The 18,575-nt window shown below is 45.6% G+C and overlaps 1 protein-coding gene across 1 annotated transcript in view; it reads left to right on the forward strand.

Annotated features, from left to right (window-relative positions):
* Positions 1 to 18,575, forward strand: part of LOC137541285 (BPI fold-containing family C protein-like) — a 166,271-nt gene that overhangs the window by 86,363 nt on the left and 61,333 nt on the right. Inside the window, exons 8-10 of the mRNA XM_068262523.1 lie at positions 4,619 to 4,795; positions 13,154 to 13,207; positions 16,887 to 17,054. Of these exons, the coding sequence (XP_068118624.1) occupies positions 4,619 to 4,795; positions 13,154 to 13,207; positions 16,887 to 17,054 (399 nt within the window). The remainder of the gene's footprint in view (positions 1 to 4,618; positions 4,796 to 13,153; positions 13,208 to 16,886; positions 17,055 to 18,575) is intronic.

Consider the following 18,575-nt stretch of genomic DNA (forward strand, 5'->3'; position numbering starts at 1 on the left):
AATCGATAACGATTTAGTGCGCAAACATGAATTTTCACGCAAAATCGATATCGTTTTCGCGCAAAATTTCGCGTTTGTGCGCAAAATCGTTATCGATTCGCATGAAAATTCGCGATCGCGCGCAATGCGAAAATTCACGCGAAAACGGCCGTGCTAACAGTTAGCACTCTTTTGTGAATCAAGCTCAGTGTGTTATGCGGCCAAGAACCACATTGTTTTTTTGCGGTGTGATCATGGGCGTCCGCACATATGGCAAAACCGGGCATCTGCCCGAGCCTGGCCGCCCGCTGCCCCCCCCTGGCCACGTGCCGGTGCAGCCAGAAGGAGGGGTCCAGCGCAGAGAAGAGAGAGAGCTATGGGCACAGTGGGGAAGGGCGGACGTCTCCCCCCCCCTTCCCTCACCTTAGGGGTCTCTCTCTCCCTCGCTGTCCCCTCCGGAATGAAGTGTGCAGCGGCTGGCAGCGGTGGGCGGAACTTACCTCCTCTCGCTCCTGCGCCGGAAGTTCTGGTGCCGCACTCTGGTCTGGATCAGGCCAGAGTAGCGGCTAATCCATCCGGCGCGTGCGACGAGAGGAGGTAAGTTCCGCCCACCGCTGCCAGCCGCTGCACACTTCATTCCGGACTCCGGAGGGGAGAGCGAGAGAGGGAGGGAGAGCCCCCTAAGGTGAGTGCCCATAGCTCTCCCTCTTCTCTCCGCTGCTCCCCTCCTCCTGCACACATGGCCACTTTTTCTGGGGACATATCCCCCTGGCTACATATACCGGGACATATACCCCTGCCTACATATACTGGGACATATACCCCTGCCTACATATACTGTCTGGGACATATACCCCTGCCTACATATACTGTCTGGGACATATACCCCTGCCTACATATACTGTCTGGGACATATACCCCTGCCTACATATACTGGGACATATACCCCTGCCTACATATACCCCTGCCTACATATACTGTCTGGGACATATACCCCTGCCTACATATACTGTCTGGGACATATACCCCTGCCTACATATACTGGGACATATACCCCTGCCTACATATACTGTCTGGGACATATACCCCTGCCTACATATACTGTCTGGGACATATACCCCTGCCTACATATACTGTCTGGGACATATACCCCTGCCTACATATACTGGGGACATATACCCCTGCCTACATATACTGGGACATATACCCCTGCCTACATATACTGTCTGGGACATATACCCCTGCCTACATATACTGTCTGGGACATATACCCCTGCCTACATATACTGTCTGGGACATATACCCCTGCCTACATATACTGGGACATATACCCCTGCCTACATATACCCCTGCCTACATATACTGTCTGGGACATATACCCCTGCCTACATATACTGTCTGGGACATATACCCCTGCCTACATATACTGGGACATATACCCCTGCCTACATATACTGTCTGGGACATATACCCCTGCCTACATATACTGTCTGGGACATATACCCCTGCCTACATATACTGTCTGGGACATATACCCCTGCCTACATATACTGTCTGGGACATATACCCCTGCCTACATATACTGTCTGGGACATATACCCCTGCCTACATATACCCCTGCCTACATATACTGTCTGGGACATATACCCCTGCCTACATATACTGGGACATATACCCCCTGCCTACATATACTGGGACATATACCCGTGCCTACATATACTGGGCACATATACCCCTGGCTACCTGTTCTGGGGACATCTCTACCCCTGGCTACCAGTTCTGGGGACATCTATACCGCTGGCCACCTATTCTGGGGACACCTATAGACCTGGGGCTACCTATTTTTGGGGAACCACTGCTGTCAGATTGAGTGTATTTTGGGGAACTGCTGCCAGGTGAGAGGTGTCTACATATTAAGGGGGCATTCTGCCTATTTATGTGAAAAGCTGTCTATTTATGTGCCTCATGACTGCTGAATTTGTCTTGTTGCGGGCCTCATGGTTACTGACTTTGTCTTGTTGGGGGCCTCATGATTTGTTGGGGGCCTCAAGATTGCTGAATTTGTCTTGTTGGGGGCCTCATGATTGCTGAATTTGTCTTGTTGGGGGCCTCATGATTGCTGAATTTGTCTTGTTGGGGGCCTCATGATTGCTGAGTTGGTCATGTTGGGGGCCTCATGATTGCTGAATTTGTCTTGATGGGGGGGGCCTCATGATTGCTGAATTTGTCTTGTTGGGGGTCACATGATTGCTAACTGCGAGACTATGGAAAAAGCTGAATCATCATCATATGAGACAATAGCATTAAACCTACTTTTTCTGCTTTTTAAAACAGAAAATGAAACTGGGAGGTTCTAAAAAAAATGAATAATTTTTTTCAGGAGTACGATGGATGAAATTGTTTATCTTCACAGTTTATTTTCAACTTAATTTTCCATAATGTTCATGTATGAGTTAAAACGTTTGTATTTAGTTTAAATTGCTGTTGGCACTTTGTGATAGTAAAGTGACTTTGCAGTTTGGACACTCGACCTCCAAAAGGTTCGCCACCATTGTCCTAATCTAATGTCCCACCATTGCTTAGTTCATGTAAACTTGTCTCCACCCACGACCACACCCACATTCTGGTTCATGACCACACCCATTTTTCGGCGCGGCGCGCTACGCGCGCCGCATGACGTAGCTCCATTTTTTGGCGCGCTACGCGCGCCACACAACACCAGCCCAAATTTTTAACTCCCCACTTTTTGCCCCCCCCTGGAAAATTTTCTGCGGACGCCCATGGGTGTGATACAATCATATAATCCAGGGGTGTTTCTAGCTCCAAAGATCAGTGGCAAATGTCCCGGGTCTATTTTGGAGTGCCCTGGATGTTTCCCACCCTGGATGTTTTCCCTGGATGTTTCCCACCCAGCATGTCCCATAGAGGCACCACAGCACCCACCATGGCACTACACAGCACCCAGCTTGGACCATAGAGGCACCACAGCACCCAGCATGCCCCCATACAGGAACCATAGCGCCCAGAATGGCCCCATAGAGGTACTACAGCATCCAGAATGCCCCCCATACATGCACCACAGTAGTCTAAGTAGGCCTTCCCAGCTGGGCTTCAACCAACATTTTGCTGGGAATGCCTGCTTAGACTGCTGTTAAGTTCATGTAAATTTGGCTCCACCCATGACCACACCCACATGCTGGTGCGTGGCCACATCCATTTTTTGGCTGGAGTGCCCAAAAGTGCCCCGGATATCTTAGGACCCTAGCAACGCCCCTGATCTAATCGCACTGCAATTAAAACGGTGGTTGCCAATATGAAACCGGCCTTAAAGTTCTTCTTTCAGTAGATGCAGCAGCAACACAGCTAGCAACACACAAGCTGCACTCTGGACTGGGGGAATACAAATTACTTGATGTCTCCACAGTTCTATGTGACTCTGCAGTTAATAAATCCTAGGCTATTGGACAGTGTTCTCACTAGTTGGCAATACAATCTGCAATAGCTAAGAAGCTTGTCTAAGTAGTGTAACAGCAAACTATGTGTGCCTCACCACTTCTGTGTTCTTTACACTGTAAATTCTACATAGAACACTTCTGCATAGTATATAACCAATAAGACACAGCTCTATGGTGCTAAAACTGCTAAAACTGACCTAACTGCGCTGCTTTCTCTCCCTGACACAAGACAATGCTCCCCCTGGCTTGGTCTACCGCCTTCCACACACAGAACACAAGATGGAGTGATTAACTCCTCCCTCCACCAACCCCCATCCTGTATATATCTGTCTGTGGTGGGTTCTCTTCTCATTGGCTGCTGGACCTTTGCTGTGCATCCTGAAAGCAAAGGATTTGCTGAAGCACACGCCCATTCCATCCTCCCATCAAAATCTGGTGCGGTTACCGACCCCTGGTGTTGCCCACACTTGTATGGCGAGATACCGATCGCATGGCAAATCTCTGGGTCTTTCTCGTGATAAATTTTTGTAAGCGAGAAAGGCCTAATTCGCTGTGAGATAAAATGTAGCAAATGTGCTTGCTCATCCCTATAACTGACACATAAAATATGTTCATTAACGCTGCAGTGATACTTCCACCTCCATTTATTTCAGTAACAGAAGAACATAAATAGACAAGACACAGAACATTTACATCATGCTTTTCTCCTGGCAGAAGCGCCAGAGCTGCATTCACTAGGACGCACTCTATAGGCCGTAGCAGTGTTAGGGACTAGGAGCTCAAGCTCTCCTACTGAGTAGGTGCAGGCTTACTGAACAGGAAGAGCCGAGATTCAAACCCAGGTCTCCTGTGTCAGAGGCAGAGCCCTTAAGCATTACACTATCCAGTGACGATTAAATGAAATGAAATGTGCTCCTATGACCCAGCACAGGTCCGCTTCAAGACTTGGCAGTGGTGCTGAGGTCAGCAGTCTTTAGTGAGAGTTAATGATTGTGAAGAACCAACATGAAGAACTCAATAACCAACTCAACTCAATACAATAACCAGATCATAAGATGAAGGCATACACTGTATATGAAAACATTTTTATTGATAATAATAATAATAATAGTTTAGAAAACATTGCAGTCCTATACTTTGGTAACTGAAACACTGATATCTGTTGAACAATGTTATATATACAGGGAACCATACAGCATTTTGGGATTGAGGAAGAACAAGACTCTAACTTAGACCCCATCAGATTACCTGATCTTCAGTCATCCATGGTTTTGGTTGGAATGTCTGAATATTTTTTTAATAACATTGGAAAGTCCTACTTCATGTCTGATATTCTAAAATTCACCATCACCCAGCAGCAGGTAAGGAAAATGAGAGAGTAACAGAGTTTTGTGTAAAGACCGTTTATCAGATCTGTATAAGACAAACTGTCCCTACCTACTTTTCATCGTAGACAGTCTGATCTCCCCCACCCTATTTGTATTTGCAGTCTGATCTCCCTGTTCTCTGCAGTATGTACATTCTAATGTTTCCCACCATCTGCAGTGTGAGAGGTCTGATACCCCTTTACTTTCTGGAATGTGAGTAATCTAAACTACTATATCCCATACTGTCAACAGCATTAGCAGTCTAAACTTTAAACTAACCTATGTAGACACACTAGATTAGACTTGCTGGCTAATAAAGGCCACAGAGAATGCTGTGTATGTATGGGAGCCTCTGATCTTTAGCAACGCCTGAGCACAATGTTTCCACCTGCCCTGCCCATGGATAGCATAATGTGCTTGGTGTTCTCCATAATGCACTGATCACTGATTAAATAATATTTATCAAAATCCACAATGTATTGGGGGGCGTGGCTTGCCTATGGAGCGGATTGGACGCGTGTGAGGAGAGCTCCGCCGGCCCGGACTGTAGTTAGCCCCGATCCTGCACTAGTCAGAGGCTGAAACTTATACCTATGGGGAGTACTAAACGCAGACAACCTAAACACTCACCTGGCAAGAATAGAAGCTCGCAGATCAAAAAGTTTCTAAAGCCGTTGGTAGCAGGCCTCAGCCCGCCGCAAGCAACCAAGATGGCGCCTACTCAAAAACAAGGGAGTGAAGGGAGGTCTCCCACAGTTTCCCCACCGCATGAGGGTCCTTCTCCGGAGAGAACCAAAGACGAGACGCTCCCGCTGACACCACCGGGCGAAACTGAACTAGGTACACCCCACCCTCCATCCCCACCTTTGCAAAGCAAGCAGCGTAAGGGGGGAGAGACCCAGTCACAAGCGTCCCTGACCCACAGCCCGACCCCGTCGGCGGCTGCCGCCTCCCCGGCATGTTCCGAAGCTCATAATCCAGACACACCACCTGCCGCAGCGAAACCAAGGCAGAGTCTGAAGCGCAAAGGGAGAGACTCTCCACCATCATCCTCCCCAACGCACGGCAACATGGAAGCCGCGGGATCTATTGAGATACCTTCTCCAGCACACTCGGGCAGCTCCGCCTCATATATAGAGATGGACCTGCATGATTACATTCGGGCATTACCCACAAAAGACGATTTAGAAAAATATGTGAGCAGGATAGAAGCAACATATAGGAATGAAATGGCGGAAATTAAACAAGACATCAAACAAATAGGTCACCGAGTAGATGACACGGAGAAAGAAGTAGACAAAATGGCGCGAACCCAAGAAAAGCAGCAGCAGGAGATTAACCAGCACACCAGACAAATCAAAGATCTTTACTTGAAGCTAGATGATCAAGAGAACCGCCAGAGAAGAAACAACATTCGAGTCAGAGGCTTTCCTGAAACCACTAAACAGGCAGACCTTGTACCAACTCTGGTGGGAATCTTCAATCAATTTCTGGGAAGACAAGCTGATTATAACATAGAACTAGACAGCGCACATAGAATACTAGCTCCGGTCAGCACAAATCCAGAGCGACCCAGAGATGTCATTTACCGTGTCCACCGCTACATAATTAAAGACGACATCATGACAGCTGCCAGAGAGAAAGGCAGCATAGAATATGACGGTGCACATATCACGATCCTAGCAGACCTCTCCAAACTTACACTTCAGATGAGAAGATCTTTGAAACCATTACTTCTGCTACTACAGAAGAGGCATCAATTACAAATGTGGATTTCTCTTCAGCCTGCAGATTCGACATGAAGGCCAGACCTTCACTTTAAAAGATCCGTCCGACGCATCTGAAATTCAAAAGGAACTGGATCTGCCCGCTTTTGAAATCTCAGAGTGGCCATTACGAGCCGAGACTAAAAGCTCATCTCTTCCTCAGAGAGCCCGCTGGAAAAACGGCCGCAGAAACAACAGATTGCCGCCAAGTGAGTAACATTCAGACACAGCTTAAACAGTGTCATTTCCAAAGGCTGACATTTTTCTTTTTATTACTGCCCCTTTGACAAACTGTTTCCCTCCACGGGCTGGACATATCGAAGCATTCTTGCTTTACACAGTGTTCCCAAAGGACGTTGCAGTCACTCAGCCTTAAAGTTGTATGAACATTTACTTAGAATGTTTACTTGTTCTCCTGTTGAAAGTTCATAACTCTTCTTCAGGTCCTGAGGAGATGATTTAACCTATCTGAACCGTACTCCCCTCCTCTACACACTCTGTTTAAGATATTATGTGTTTACCTCTATAATTGAATGTTTAGTTACATATGTGCAGGTTCCGGGGCGCTGGGTCCCGGCCTCGGGGCGATCTTCAGGTCCTCCCAGGGCCCCCACCTCACCACTTAGAAAAGAGGTCCTCCTAATAATAGGATAGACCCGTAGGCCACATAATGGCCAGAATTCGTATCTGTGCGACCCTTTCCCCTCCGGCGGGGGCTCTCTCTCGCTGGAGGGGACTGGCTTGTGCAGAAAGGTGTTATTTAAACACCACTCAGTTACCTATACTTGATCCCAGTTCATATGTTTGGTTCCCTATTGGTGATGCACCTCTCAATGACCTTAGACGACTGCTCTTCAGCGTTATCTGTGCACAGAGCCCCCGCTCACATACCATAACACAAATGGGTGATCTGATTATTACAACATACAATATTAACGGTTTCAACAACCCCACAAAAAGATCCCAACTTCTTGAACATCTACACAGGGAAAAAAGTAAAATTATTCTCTTACAAGAAACACACTTAAAATCCCAGCATATCCCTAAAATCCCATCCAAACATTATACCACCTGGTACCACAGCACAAATCCCTCCTCAAAAGCGAGAGGAGTCTCAATTGGCCTTCACAGAACCCTCCCTCACATTGTTAAAAAACAGCTGATAGATGAAGAGGGCAGATTCATACTACTGCTTATAGAAATTTATGGAAGCCCATACACGATAGTAAATTTATACCTTTCTAACCAATGTAACTGGCTTTCACAATGCCTCACAAAACTGCAACTCTTTGCTGAAGGGAAAATTATAATAGGAGCAGACCTTAACATGTGCTTGGACCCGGTCAAGGATTCCTCAACAGGCCATTCTAGTATACCACATCGTAATCTCACAAAGATCAAAAAAATGTTATTTGATATGAGACTGGCAGACTGCTGGAGGACAATTAATCCGAAATCATCAGACTATACATTTTACTCACCGGTACACAAGTCCTTCAGCAGGATCGATTATCTCCAAATCTCCCATACTTTATTAGACGATATAACTGATTCTCATATAGGCTCAAAAGTATGGTCTGACCACTCCCCAGTTTTTTTTACTATCAGGGTCTTTGAGAAATCCCGCTCTGGCTTCCACTGGCGTTTAAACAACAATCTGCTCAGGGACCAGGAATGCATGACCACCCTTAAAAAAGCTATCTCAGACTTCACTATACACCATGCCAAAGACAATACAGTAGCTCCAATAAAATGGGAAGCTCTCAAATGTACTTTGAGAGGAATTCTCATTGCATATGGCTCTAGGCTTAAAAAAGAACGCACCGCTCAGGTTGACTCTCTGTTCACAGAAATCTCTACTTTAGAGCAGCAATTCAAAAATAGCAAAGGCAATGATGAAGCTGTTTCACTTCAGCTCTCTAATGCTAGGCAAAAACTATTGTCCATTTTAGATCAAAAATCGCTTAGAAGGAGGGAAAGGTTTCAGGGAATCCTATTTGAAAAAGCGGATAAATGCGGCTCTATGCTAGCAAATTATCTGCACCCTAAACAGCTGACCACGTTTATACCATCTATCAGGGCAAATGATAATTCCCTCAAAGTAAAATCCACTGAGATAGCCGACACATTTAAAAGCTACTACCAAGATCTTTACTCCATTAAGGGCAAATTCCATCACCTTTCCACAAACAAACTAAATCATAAAATAGATGAATACCTACAATCCTCAAGCATCCCATCCCTTAAAACGGAAGAGATAAAAGCCCTGGAGGAAGATTTTACAGATACTGAACTTACCTCAGCTATCAGATCACTAAAGGTAGGGAAAAGTCCTGGGCCTGATGGCTTCACAGCAGCTTTCTATAAAGCTTTAGCACCAGAGCTATCCCCATTCTTATTGGCCTCCTTTAATTCCATCTCATCAGACATCTCCTTCCCCACTCAATCCCTTCAAGCATACATCACAGTAATCCCCAAACCTGGGAAAGACCACTCAGTTTGCAGTAATTATAGGCCCATCTCCTTAATCAACATAGACATCAAATTATATGCCAAATTACAGGCCGAAAGATTAAAAACAATCTTACCACGCATACTACACACAGACCAGGTTGGTTTCACGCAATTTAGGGAAGCCAGGGATAATACCCTCAAAACCACTTCCATTATGGCACAGGCACAAAAACAGGGGGTGCCCCTGTGTATCCTCTCAGTTGACGCCGAGAAGGCATTCGACAGGATCCATTGGAATTATCTTGATAGGGTCCTAGTCAAACTGGGGCTGGGCCAAAAAGCTGTACAAAGGATCAAAGGCTTTGATCAGCTCTTAGCAACTTTAAAATGATTCTCAACTCTTAGCAACTTTAAAATGAATCTCTCTAAGACAGAAGCCTTAAATGTTTCACTTACAAATGGATTGGTACATACCCTAAAAAGTTATTTTCCTATCAAATGGAAACAGGACTATATCAAATATCTGAGGATCAATATCTCTACAGACCTTACCAAACTTTTCACGCTAAACCATGGCCCACTTATCCATAAAATACTCCAAGATCTGACGACTGGAACAGATTAAGACTATCCTGGATGGGCAGGGTAAACGTTTTAAAAATGAATATCCTGCCCAGGCTTCTTTACGTTTTTCAAGCCATCCCGATCCACATACCCCAAACTACACTTAAACTCCTTAAGTCCGCCCTGACCAAATTCATATGGGCCGGCAAAAAACCAAGAACCAACTTCGCCTTGCTAACAAGACCCAAGGAAGGAGGGGGAGTAGGTCTCCCAGATATGACCAAATATTATCAGGCCGCAAGGCTCCTACTAATTGTAGACTGGTTCCAAGGTAGGGGACAGAAACAGTGGATAGAATTGGAGGAGAGCGAGCTGGGTATAGATCCGAGGGCACTGCTCTGGACGGTAAAGCCCAAACGGTTACTGACTGAATACCTACCTCTGTGGGCCGGAAAAACCATTACCTTATGGGACAAAATAGCTAAGCCCTTCAACTTATCCTCTGTTCCCAGCCCACTCACTCCTCTACTAGGCAACCCTGAATTCAGGGAGGGATGGAAGGCATCCTCAGTCATGGGACAGAACAGATCAGAATGGCCACAAATAAGACACTATCTCCTACAACAAGGGATCAAAAACATGACTAACTGGCCAATCTCAGTTCCTAACTACAGGCCTATGTGGCTTAACAAATTCCAAATGGACAAATTCTATGGCTCCTTACAACCAAAATCAAATATTCACAGATTACTCACATCTTTCGAAAATGTATGTGCGCAATCAGGCAGGATAGAACACACCCTCTCCAAATTATACTATATACTCCTCTCTAAGGGATCAGACTCCTGTCTGTTGAAAATCACGGATGGGTGGGACAAAGATTTAGGTACACCACTACCTGCCGAAACCTGGGAGAAAGTTTTCATATTATCCCATAAACTGACAGTCTCCACTAAACATCAAGAGAGAAACTACAGAATTTTCTCCAGATGGTACAGAAACCCAGCCAGAATACATGTTTATGATCCCTCTACCCCGGATACTTGCTGGAGGTGCGGCTCACACTTAGGCACCTACCTTCATATTTGGTGGGAGTGCGACAAATTAAAGAGATTCTGGTCCAAAGTTTTCGCTTTACATAAGGAACTTTACCTTGTTCCCCTCCCGCTCTCTCCAGCGGTGGCCTTATTATCGGCCCTTCCCGGCTCGCTCTCTTCCATAAAGAAATCAATATTCAGGTTCATACTCACTGCTGCACGTACTCTTATTGCAAGGGTATGGAAGACACCGGAGACACCCAGTTTACCCGAACTCTTTACACATGTAAATGAATTAATGCGGTTTGATGACTTATTTCTATCTGCTCAAGACATGCAAGAAAAATTTGTCAGAAGATGGGCGATCTGGGTGGATTACAGGGAGTCGGATAAGGCCAAAGCCTTCTTCCTAATCAACCAATAACCCTTCCCTTGCTCCTGATTAGCGGACCCCGGATTCAGACACTACTGCCCACTGGTTGTTGAACACCCGTTATCCACGCCTTATATCTAAAATCTATAATATTAGAACAGATGGAGCGAAGGGCTCTTGTACAACATAGTAGTTTCACTACAGAATGTCTGTCTGAGTCAAATCATCATGTAAACTTACCCAAGTAGCATTTTTCATCACCTGGGAACCTCCTTGCTGGTTTTTCTGTTGTTGTTATGTCTCTCCCCACCCTGCTTCTGCCCCTTACCCTACCTCTCCTTCCCACCTCCCCTCCCTTCACATTCCCCCCTTTCCCTACCCCCCTTTCCCCATACCCACCTATCTGTTTTTATTTTTCTACCCACCCCATTGCCGCATGAGTATAGAGGGCACCAACTACAGGAACTTCTGGTCATATATTAAGGAGGTGCTTCTCTCTAATGTTAGATGTGTGATGCATCAAGCTATGACACAGATTAATTACCTGCAGATCCATTATCACAATGTCTGATATGCTCATTTGCTCAAAACTATTATGTCTATTTCATGCTTACCTGTATACTTATGGCAATGTTACCTGTCCATGTTTATATCTTAAAAATTTCAATAAACATATATTCTTCAAAAAAAAAAATCCACAATGTATTATGTTCACACAATAGTTCACAGCACTATTCAGGCTGTTTTCTGTATGTTGGCCACTAGATGGCGTCTAATCCCTCCACCTCCGCGCCATAAGGATACAATAGTATCAGCAGCCACCTAATGAGTGTGCCTGCATGAGCTTCCGTAGAGGGATGACGTCAGGCATCCCAGCAAGCCGCGGTGAAGCGCATATGCGTTCCACCGCTATTTTGACCAATCAGCGGAGCTATGGGCGGCACCAAACGATGCAGACACGCTGGACACTGAGCCTACTGTCTATTTATTAGAGATGGGAAGTCAATGATTCGGATGATTCAAATCGGATCATTGAAAAGATCCGGATCTTTAAACCGAATCTTCGAATCATTTTACTAGGGAAGCATTCTGGGGGTGAAATGACTAGCAGGACAGGACTTTCCCTGCAGTGGACAGAGAAGGGGAGGGGGGTGGACAGACAGAGGAGGGGAGAAGATGGACAGAGAAGGGCAGGGAGTGGACAGAGAAGGGAGGAGGTGGACGAAGAAGGGTGAGCAGAGAGCAGAAATGTTTTTTTGCACACATTACCCACATGCTGCAATCATATGCTTTAATTATATTTTACCTATATGTTCATCTGTATACTTTGAATACAAACGTCTCACAGTGAAAGAAAGCATTCCCCAATGTTCACTCGTTATGGGTGTGAAGATCATGATGGCCACACTTGTTTTATGAACCTTGTGAAATGGGCCCCAAGGTGCACCAAGAGGTGGGAAGGTGTGAACATTGAGGGCCCTATCAAAGTTTCGCTGGAGGGCCCCATGAATTGTAACTATGCCACTGTTGTCCTATATCATGTACATTTATCATGCTCTCAACTTCATGTCTTTCATTGTTCTACTGCCTTTGCCGTGTGTACCCCAAACAATTCCAGGTATACCATTTGGAGTTCTTGGCGAATAAAAGCGATTCCAATTCTGATAGCACCACACCTGAGGGATTGAGTACTGATCCTTTACTTTTTGCAAAGATAAGAAAATACAGAAGCTTTGGCTAGACAGAGCTTCAATGGAGTAACCTTTTCATATTAATTAAGTTGTGTAGAATCCGAGACATTTATAATTACAGGTAATTCACTTACTACATTAGAGAGGACCCTCAACACTATTTATCATGAGCATTAATTACTATTCTGTCATTGGCAATGTACACCTCGGCCAGGCAATTAAACAAATACCATCTGCTTAATAAGTGGCAATAAGCTGCTAAATTGTTTGGCTTCCATAGGTAGTTTACCGGTACTTTGAAACATCTTAAAACAGAAGGATGTCTGTAGGAGTGATGAGTCTAGTTTTAGATTAGAACAGTTGAAGCTACCTTTTCATTTCTTTGAATATACCACCACCTGCATACATGAGAATCTTTACAGGAGAACTGTTGAGGTTTAATTTGATTGTGCCTCTTGATTTTTCAGTATCCACACGTCTTCTGGCTAAAAACTGGTGACTATGGGTCCATTATACCAGAGGTATGATATTTTTTCCCAGCTGTTGATTATTGTCCGGTTGTAGGCAGCCTAATTTATAATACTTGATTGAGTAATATAAGGATCCAGTAAGATGAGATGACTAAACACTGGTAATGCGTTACTTTTTGCCGTCAAGCCTTTGAGCTGTTGTAATATTAAAACCAGTCTTCAGGTAGCAACCGTCAAGTGTTTATCTAATTCAAAAGTATACACTTAAACCCATGTTGTAAAAACACTTGTGGCCACTTCGTCACCATCCGACATCTTGCAGTCAGCTTGATCATGTAGTACCACGGTGCACATCATGCGGTAGGGGCTGACTGAATTACCCACTGTATCCACAGCTGACTGACAGCTGTTATATGGGTAGACTGTAACTAAAAAGGTGCGGTTGCAGTGGTTGGCTCATGGTTTGTTTAATGAACAACAATAGCTCCCCAGTGCCAGTAGCACTCATGCAGCCCCCAAACCTTGACTCTACCACCACTATGCTTGACTGTAGGCATGATGCACTCGTCTCTGTACTCCTCACCTGGTTGTGACCACACACTTAACACCATTTAAACCAAATGAGTTTATCTTGGTCTCATCAGACCACAGGACATACTTCCAGTAATCCATGTCCTTAGTCAGCTTGTCTTAAGGTGGCCATACACTGGCCCGATTTGCGCCCGTTTCGACAGCAGATTCGATCACTGGGATCGAATTTGCTGCCAATCGTTCACGCTACACGCCGAATTTCGATCCATTCCGTCTGATCCCGTCGATCGCGCCGTGCGGAAAATAACCGTTGATCGCCCGCGGGTAAAGAGCGCATCGCTAGCGGCGTTCGAGTGCCCGACAACCAACGCAATAGAGCCGCATACATTACCTGCTCCGCTGGCGCGACTCCCGGGTCTCCGCTCTTCTCCGTCTCCGCTCTGGTCTGGTCTCCGGCATGCTTCCCTTCTTCCTGTCCCGGCAGGAAGTTTAAACAGTAGAGGGCGCTCTACTGTTTAAACTTCCCCCAGACAGGAAGAAGGGAAGCATGCCGGAGACCAGAGCAGACCAGAGCAGAGACGGAGAAGAAGAGCGGTGACCGGGGGCAGTCGCACCAGCGGAGCAGGTAATGTATGCGGGCGGGGGGAGCGGCGGCAGCACCACCACAACAGATTGTGATCGGTTTCAGGCTGAAATCGGTTCACAATCTGTTTGCAGTAAAGGTAGCCATACAATCCCTCTCTGATCAGATTCGATCAGATAGGGATCTGTCTGTTGGTCGAATCTGATTGCAAATCGACCAGTGTATGGCTACCTTTAAGCAAACTGTTTGCGGGCTTTCTTGTGCGTCATCTAAAAAAAGATATCCTTTTGGGACAATATCTATGCAGACCAGTTTGATACAATTTTTGAGCACCGACTGGATGACCCCCCCCCCCCCCCCGAATCTCCAACTTCTGCAGCAATTGTACCAGCTCTCATAAATCTATTTGCAAAAGATGACCTCTGGATATGAGGCTGAGTACATGCACTCAGTTTATTTGGTCAACCATGGTGAGGTCTGTTCTCAGTGGATCCTGTCCTGGCTACCATGTCCCCTTTGCCTCTATGGAAGCATATATATATATATATATATATATATATAACTATATATATATATATATATATATATATATATATATATATATATATATAGCTACCGTATTTTTCGGACTATAGGACGCACTTTTTCTCCCCCAAAAGTGAGGGGAAAAAGTCAGTGCGTCTTATAGTCCGAATGTACAACCTGAGGGCAGAGTCCGCAGCGGAAGCTTACCTATCCTGATGCGCGAATCAACCGTCTCCAGCTGCGATCATATTGCAGCATTGCACTCCATCTGCCTCCTTCTGACTGTTCGCCGGGGTCATGCACGAGTCACTCTTATCATCCCAGTAGCAGTGAGCCGGTGAGAACAGCTGGGCATAGAGAGTCCCTGTCTCCAGCCGCGATATTATTACTTCCGTGTACGCCATCCTCCTTCCGGTTGCGCAGTGACAAGCAGGCACAAATGATGGCGCACGTGCCAGGCAGCGCTGCAAGAAAAACTCCATTAGCAGCGTGGACTTTCAGGTGCACTGAGTTGGTGAGATCTCCAAGCGGCTCCAACAGCTCCGATCCCCCACTGGGACCTACTGCCAAACCCATTGCCGAGCTCATCCGCACTCCGTCCGGGATGTCAGCTGCCTGCACCAGCTCAAAGTGCCCCACTTCCGGCAGTGCGAAGACACAGGAGATGTGCGGGAAAGAGGAAGAGGGAGGTCGGCGCTAATCCAATCTTGCCACACTGTGGATGCTGGCGCTAATCCAGCCTTGCCCACACTGCGGATGCCGGTGCTAATCCAGTCTTGCCCACACTGCGGATGCCGGCGTGGACTTTCAGGTGCAGTCGGCGAGATCTCTATGAGGCTCCGAACCCCCGCTGGACTTACCGCCAAACCCACTGCGGAGCTAATCATTTTCCACCCGCACTCCTTCCGGGATGTCAGCTGCCCGCACCAGCTCAAAGTGACCCGTGCTGAGACGTAAGAAATGTGCGGTAAAGTGGAAGAGGGAGGCCACGCTGATCCAGTCTTGCCCACACTGTGGATGCCAGCATAGCGCACCTGAGGATATCCCTGTCATTCCCCATAGCCAGGATGATGATGACACTGCCCAGGCAGCCAGACACAGGTAGTGATAATTACCATTAACTTCAGTTGCTTTGTGCCCCACATAATGCCTGCAGCCAGAAACCAGGTTAAGGGACACAGGATGACCCACCAGATAGACCTGACCATACCGAAGGGAAGAGGTTAGTGTAGTGTAGCAGAGGGGGCAGTACAGTGTAGTGTTATGTAGTGTAGCTAGTGGGAATCAGGAGTTAGTCTAGTGTAGTGCGGTGTAACTGGGGGGAGGGGGCATCAGGGGTTAGTGAAGTGTAGCTTAGTGAGAGAAAGTTTTGGGGGAAAAGGTCCATAAGATGCCCCTGTACTATAGATGCACCAGGTTTAACTTTTCTTTTTTTCCTGATTTTTGCCCTCTAAACCTGGGTGCATCTTATAGTCCGAAAAATACGGTATATATATATATATATATATATATATATATATATATATATATATATATATATATATATATATATGTAGCAGGGTTTCCAAACAAAGCATGATGCAGGAAAAGGTTTGCAACACAAGTTCAAGATCAATATGCAGGAATATTACCCAGTGTCTGGCAAACGGCTACAAGTCCAGGAACAAATATGCAGATTGATTTCATTTTCATTTTCATTTTGTGGTGTCCAAATTTATGCACCTGCCTAATTTTGTTTAAACAATTATTGCACACTTTCTGTAAATCCGATAAACGTAATTTCACTTCTCAAATATCATAGTGTGTGTCTCCTATATGATATATTTAACTGACATTGTTTATCGCAACAACCAACGATTTATACAGGAAAATCATGATGGTAATAAGGTTGCCCACACTTTTATATATATATATATATATATATATATATATATATATATATATATATATATATATATATATATTTTTTTTTTTTTTTTCTCTTGCTTGTAGTTTGGGGTGTATTCTCTAAACTACTTTTCTATAAATCCACAACATGTATAATAAAACATTAGCTGCACCAACAAAATCAACCCTCTTTTTCTGTTACAGATGAGTGACTTTTATCCTGCATCTCAGGCTATGATTCTTAGATTAAAAGCTACCAAGCCTCCTGTCATAAACCTGACATCCCAACTATCTATGGAAATGGAAGGACTTCTGCAAGCTTCAGTGGTTCTGCCTTATCTCATTACAAAGGAAGCTTATTCTGCCAATGTGGTAAGTCCTATATAGATAAGGCTAGGGTGGGAATAAAACACTAAAGGTAGCCATACACTTGTCGATTTGCCATCAGATTCGACCAACAGATAGATCCCTCTCTGATTGAATCTGATCAGAGAGGGATCGTATGGCTGCCTTTACGGCAAACAGATTGTGAACCGATTTCAGCCTGAAACCGATTCACCATCTGCTGAGCTGCCGCTGTCGCCTGTCTCCCCCCCCCCCCCCGCATACATTACCTGAAGCCTGGCCCCGGGCATCTTCTCCGCATCCGCGTATAACTTTTTGTCGTTCCAGTGACAGCGGAAGTTCAAATAGAGCGCCCTCTATTTGTACTTCCGCTGTCACTGCATTGACACAGGAAGTTATACATGGATGCTGGATGCGGAAGGTGATGCAGAGAAGATGCCAGCCAGGAGCCGGGAGGTGATGCAGAGAAGATGCCAGGAGCCAGCTTCAGGTAATGTATACCTGCGTCGATCGTACGCCGCTAGCGATGCGCTCCCTACCCGCGGGCGATCTACGGTAATTTCCCGCACGGAGCGATCGACGGGACTGATCTATTTCGGGACAAAATAGATCAAAATTTTGCGTTTAGCGTGAACGATGTGACAGCAGATTCGATCCCAGTGATCGAGTCTGCAGTCGATCGGCGGGTAATCGGACTAGTGTATGGCCAGTTTAAGAATGAAACTGTAACGATCGGTGTAACACAGAGAGGATCTGATTATTGGTGATCTGCAGTATCACCAAAAATACAGATATACACCTGATTATTGATGATCTGCAGAATCACCGATAATCAGATATATTGCTAACCTCTGGACACCTGAGTGATACAGAGTCGTATCTAGGCAATATAGCGCCCATGGCAAACACTGAGATTGCGCCCCCCCCACCCCCACCCACCCGCCAACAAGTAGTCACATGCCTCCAGATAATTTATCAAGTAGTCACTGCCCCCAACTAAAAATTTAATTAGTAGATTTTATTAAGTAGTTACACACCTCCAGATACAACATGTAGCCAATATGTAATTCAGTAGCCAGGTGCCTCACAATAAGCATTACATTCAGGGGCATCAAAATCAAATAATTAGGTAGCCCAGCCAAGTGCAGCAGGGGTTAGATTGTTAGCTCCTCTTGCACAGCCAGCCCGATCCCCCCCAAATTACAAGGATAGCAAGAGGCCCTGTAGTGAAATACTGTATAGCAGAATGCAGTAAAGAGGCCCTGTAGTGACATATAGCACAATGCAGTAAAGAGGCCCTGTAGTGACATATAGCAGAATGCAATAAAGAGGCCCTGTAGTGACATATAGCAGAATGTAGTAAAGAGGCCCTGTAGTGACATATAGCAGAATGTAGTAAAGAGGCCCTGTAGTGACATATAGTAGAATGCATTAAAGAGGCCCTGTAGTGACATATAGCAGAATGCAGTAAAGAGGCCCTGTAGTGACATATAGCAGGATGCAGTAAAGAGGCCCTGTAGTGACATAGAGCAGAATGCAGTAAAGAGG

Source organism: Hyperolius riggenbachi, chromosome 12 (genome assembly GCF_040937935.1).
Source record: "Hyperolius riggenbachi isolate aHypRig1 chromosome 12, aHypRig1.pri, whole genome shotgun sequence".
Lineage (NCBI taxonomy): Eukaryota > Metazoa > Chordata > Amphibia > Anura > Hyperoliidae > Hyperolius > Hyperolius riggenbachi.